This window comes from Tigriopus californicus, chromosome 8 (assembly GCF_007210705.1).
Source record: "Tigriopus californicus strain San Diego chromosome 8, Tcal_SD_v2.1, whole genome shotgun sequence".
Lineage (NCBI taxonomy): Eukaryota > Metazoa > Arthropoda > Copepoda > Harpacticoida > Harpacticidae > Tigriopus > Tigriopus californicus.
The window spans coordinates 2,233,162-2,238,101 of NC_081447.1; the positions used below are offsets into that span (position 1 = coordinate 2,233,162).

Sequence of the window (4,940 nt, forward strand, 5' to 3'; positions counted from 1 at the left end):
TACCAATTGCTGATAAAATGAGGTTAGAATACATTCAATTCCAATAAAATGACGTGACATACATATGCATGTTGCTGACTTTTATACCTGGGGTTCCAAGGCCGCAAGTCGACTCGCAAGCGCTTGGGTAATTAGCATCACAATCCTCACTTTCAAATCGGGTGAATGTTGCATTGATACTCAATCGAATACAACGTTTGGGTGTAATTTGGAACTCGGCGGACAAACCCATCGAATTGAAGATTTGACCAAATGAGTCCCTTAGTTTGATAGAGCAAGTAAGGGATGAATCACAGGGTACCAAATTGGGATTGTACAAGGACACCCAGAAGCTCCCAGAGCCTGAAACCATGTGAGTGAAACAACAACCATATTTCACACCGAATTACATTGAAATAACCAACCTAAAGTTTCTAGCACTGATTGCAAGTCTTCATCGCTTTGAATGCTCGCCAATTCCATTTCAGATGCCACGCAGACTTGATTGGCGTCAAGAAATTCAGTTGACTGATTTAAAGCCTTGTAGAACTTGGAATTTATTGGGGATAGAATCGACATCATTGGCTGGCAAGTAAATGGGCTCGAGGTTGAAGGTGGAACATCTACTTCTGTGGGTGTACTAGGGCTAGTTGAAATGCTGAACGTTGGTGGAAACCAAGTGCAACTTGATTGGCAAATCACTTGTTTTTCGTGGTCACATTCTTTTGATATGATCCTTTCGTCTCTGCCTACCACGCATTGCTTGTGGCTCGATATTGCGATGTCGCCGAAAGGCGTCAAACTTATGGTTTGATTGTCCGCAGTTGTTAATTCTCTGTTGTCACAATCGTCATCTACGCATGCAAGGCCGCCAAAATTACGAATTTCGGTCCAATACTCGTTGTCTTAAGGGCAAATATAGTGTATTATAGTACGCATAGTTGAAACAGTATCTCGCAAACATATGCTCGCTAACCATCATAATTGATATCATCTAACTTATCCAAGTCTTGCATGGATAATGGAGTTGCCAAATTTAAACCGAGCGCTTGACATTTGGACCGAGCTTGAGGATGTTGAGCAAATACTTCCAAATTATAGTAAGATTGGTCACTTCCACAATCACCTGAAAGAAAAAGCATTAGGTTGCAGTGATCAAAACAGTGACTCAGCTAAAATCGACATATTCAAACCAACAACAAAACATCGCATTTGCGGCTCAGGTGTCTTAACAAGCTTCAGATTTTATTACATTTATTCAATTTAATTCCATTGACAACTTAAAACCTGGGTTATGTTTACAAAGTTAGTCAACAGTTAGTCACAGGGTAACCTGCATTTGAACTATTTAATGATACAATCAATAAGCTGGCCAAATTCTTCTACTTTCCCCTGTTCAAATGAAACAGTTTTTGCATCTTTGAACCTAGAGATTTAACCGTGACAAGGGAAGAACATTTTGAGATGTTTTTCATCTTACCATTGTGCTAATCTTTACAAATAACGCATTCAAACATTGTATCAAATCACAGAAAAAAATGAAAATGAAATGAATTCAACTTACTAGGTCCAACATATTTTTGACAAAGGACCTTGGCCTCCGAAGAGCAATCGGCTCCTCTGAAATATTCTGCGTCAGTGTCGTACAACATACACATTCTATCTTCGCCATTCAAATCGGCCACGTGGTCCAGGCTTGGTAAGTTATTGCCATTCGCATCTTTTAAACGATTATTACACGTATCTTGTTCGTCCGATTCACACGTCTGCCGATTGGGGTTTTGCAAGCTCACGTATACACGTTCCTCATCCTCAAAAAAATGCTCTGAAAAAGTAAACAATAAGTTAGGGTGTTAGAATTCATGAGCAATACTAATAAACGAATCTCTCTCACGAATAGCCCTCATTGTGTCGGTATAATCAACAAAGTTTTCAATCGAGGCTAAGACATATCCAGACGAGCAGGTAGTAATAGCGTTGTTGAAATTCATGCTATTAGATGAAGAACAGAAGGTCTTGGAGCCAAACTTTTTTTCTGCAGACAAATCGCAGCCTGAAATTGCAAATTTTTTTGTAATATATACCGTAGGTTTTAGAAAAACATTGAGTGGGGAGAAACTTTTGAAAAAGACGTTAAAGGTGCTTCTTGCCATCCATTAGTTTCCAGTTGAATTCAAATGCGCATGTATTATTATTATTATTATTATTATTATTATTATTATTATTATTATTATTATTATTATTATTATTATTATTATTATTATTATTATTATTATTATTATGCACCGCTAAAAAGGATTTAATGGTTTCATTTTCATCGGATTTAGTTGCGATTTTTCCGAAAAGCAGTCTCTAAGTCCGTATCAGTATGGATAGCTGTCCCTGGGTGTGATTAGCGTTTAAAAGTTTCCTCTGGAAAAAGGCCGGGGAGAAGAGTCGAACGGGGGACATCTCTCACTCTGGGAAACTACGCTAAGCACTTCACCACATCTCCTTCAAGCCCTCAAGAATCCAAGCTAGTTGTAAAACTGAAGTCCTCCTCTTCTTTCTCGAACTCCTTCATTGGACAAATTGTTTCCCTCAAATATTTGCAGTAAATAAGTGAAGCCTTGTGGTTGCCTCTGGTAAGATTTAAGTCAGGCTTGGACAAGTTTTGAACAGAATTCCTGATCACGAATACATTCAAGGGCTTGCCTCATACATTATCGATTTAAAACTAAAGAAGATATATCAGTTTATTTTTATTTTGAATGTCCAGGGATTCCATTTCCTGTACCAGTAAGGGAGTCCTCAACAAAAAAAGATTTATTTCAAGCAAGAATACTTTTCATGAACTCATCGTATATAATTTGCATTTCCTATTTTTATTTTTACCATTGGTTACCAAAACCTTAGGATAGGTTTTGAACAATCAAATCACTTGATTGTGCTCTATCAAAAATTAGGCTAGTGATCTCTAAAAGTAGTGTGTGACGTCGCCAATATTTTCCGCCTTTAATAACCTTCGTGCGCTATAGATTTACAAGTTACTATTGGTTCGGATTCCATTCCAATGATCAGTTTGAAAATCCGTGAAAAAGTCTCAATTCTTGATAATTAGATATTACTGATGGTAAAATGTGCCGTCGAAAATGATTCCTGGATTTGGCGCGCCGAACTAAATGGAATGAAATATGATATGAAAGTGAAAAACAAAAAAAAAGGTATTTAGATCGTAAAAATAAATTTGCCTATGATTACAACTTTTAATCCACCTTGTAGCCGCGCTCACGGGCAATGCAGCAGTCAAAGCGGAGTCAAAAATCGTTGCAGGTGGTCTGGAGGTGCGTGACAGGCATCGAGGCCCAGTTTATGAAGGACTTCACGTTGGGTTGACCTTGGCCTTAATGTCTCTGGGGGCCAAAAGTCCTTAGCCCAGGGATTAATCTTCGTTATTTTTTTTCTTTCCATTCCCCTTTTCTCATGCCTACTCTGTATCAAAAGAAATATAAGAACGTCTTGCTTGTCTTAATTTCAAAACAAAAAGATTGGCCAAATCAAGTGAGTTTCAAAAAGGCCCCACAAAACAAGAGAACATACCGTATGCAATGGCACTCCACATCAATAGTCGGACCAAAAGTATCCACTTGAAAGTTCGCTTCCTGAAACTCATGGTCAGTCAGGACAATTTCAAGGTCTGACTACTTGGTCTGCCTATTCGAACTGAAACTTGCTGAGGACAAATTCCACATACGGATTGCACACTTTAAGTTGCATCACGTAGCAATTCTTTAATTTCAAGAAGACCGATGGATAATAAAAGAGCACAATCAGACTTTCTCAATATTGAGTATTGCCAGAATGTGTTTGAAGAAAAGCTTTATTTGCTAAAATTTTAGAAACATCTGATCATTCGAGTTTTTTGTTTGAAAAATAAATGTAAAAATCCTAATAAAATATTGCAAAAGGCTTTTTTGCAAAGGGGATTTACCATTAGCAGGAATACGAAAAAGAAACACAAGGTCAGTTGAATTTGGATCTTCAAACCAAACCACAAGGGAACAAAAAACAAAATCAAATATATGACTTTTTAACCATACATTCGTAACTACAATAAAAAAAGAGCATTGAAGATGGCGACATTATTCAAAAATCATATTAATAATATGATGAAAGATGAGCATCGATGAAACGTACAAAGATGAGAAAAATCATCCCTCCATTGAGTGTGTTTTCTTTTTCCATTACTGGCAAATACACGATCTGTCGAAATAAATCATAGGTTGTTTCCCATATTCCAGAACGGTCACTAACGGTGTGCCCAAGAGCTCCATTTTAGGCACCTCCTTTCTTTAATATTCGTTGCTCCGCTTCAAAAGCTTCATGTTACTGACAGTATTTCTTCTTATGCTGATGATACAAAATTAGTTCATGGCGGTAATGGTCAAGACTCCAGTAGCCTGGCACAGGTCCTAGATCAAATCTCCTCTAGGGTTACTGAGCGTAATATGGCATTGACCGGAACGGAATTCCACCCAAGGACCTTTGCGTCGTCACCGTCTTAGAACACTTCCCTCATAGATAATGGAGTTAAAGATATTGACCAGTTTTTTTAAACGATTTAGGGTATAGCACTTCAAATAAGTGGAAAGTTCGATGAGCATATCCAGCAATTGATGGGTAAAATTTTTCAGATATGTGCTCGGATCGATTGCACGTGAAACAGTATCACAATGCTAACTCTCTACATGTTGATTGTGCATCCACAACTTGAATATGCCACGCCCATTTGGGCTTCAATGAGTTTAGCAGGTTCGCAAAACTTGGAACAAGTCCAAAGGTGTTTCACTAGTAAAATTGTTGAAATGAGAGAACTCTTGTACGTTTTCAGAAGCATCCGTTAGTGTTTTGTTTTTTTACCTTTAACCACTTAAATTTGTTGGTAGGTCAAATATTGTGTAAGTTTTAGGTGGTAATGAATA

The 4,940-nt window shown here is 37.7% G+C and overlaps 1 protein-coding gene across 1 annotated transcript; it reads right to left on the reverse strand.

Annotated features, from left to right (window-relative positions):
* Positions 1–896: 896 nt before the first annotated feature.
* Positions 897–3,683, reverse strand: LOC131885532 (uncharacterized). Its single transcript, XM_059233596.1, has 4 exons — positions 3,559–3,683; positions 1,874–2,032; positions 1,544–1,804; positions 897–1,105 (listed from the first exon to the last, which is right to left on the reverse strand). The coding sequence occupies exons 1-4, from the start codon at positions 3,629–3,631 to the stop codon at positions 951–953; spliced, it is 648 nt and encodes a 215-aa protein (XP_059089579.1). The 5' UTR covers positions 3,632–3,683; the 3' UTR covers positions 897–950.
* Positions 3,684–4,940: the final 1,257 nt, after the last annotated feature.

Bases quoted from the DNA above. Each gene is read 5' to 3' on its own strand.
- LOC131885532 (XM_059233596.1), bottom strand. From the start codon at position 3,631: ATGAGTTTCAGGAAGCGAACTTTCAAGTGGATACTTTTGGTCCGACTA. The intron at 1,805-1,873 runs GTGAGAGAGATT...TTACTTTTTCAG, and splicing joins CGACACAATGAGGGCTATTC to AGCATTTTTTTGAGGATGAG. The intron at 1,106-1,543 runs GTAAGTTGAATT...TTTTTCTTTCAG, and splicing joins TCAAAAATATGTTGGACCTA to GTGATTGTGGAAGTGACCAA.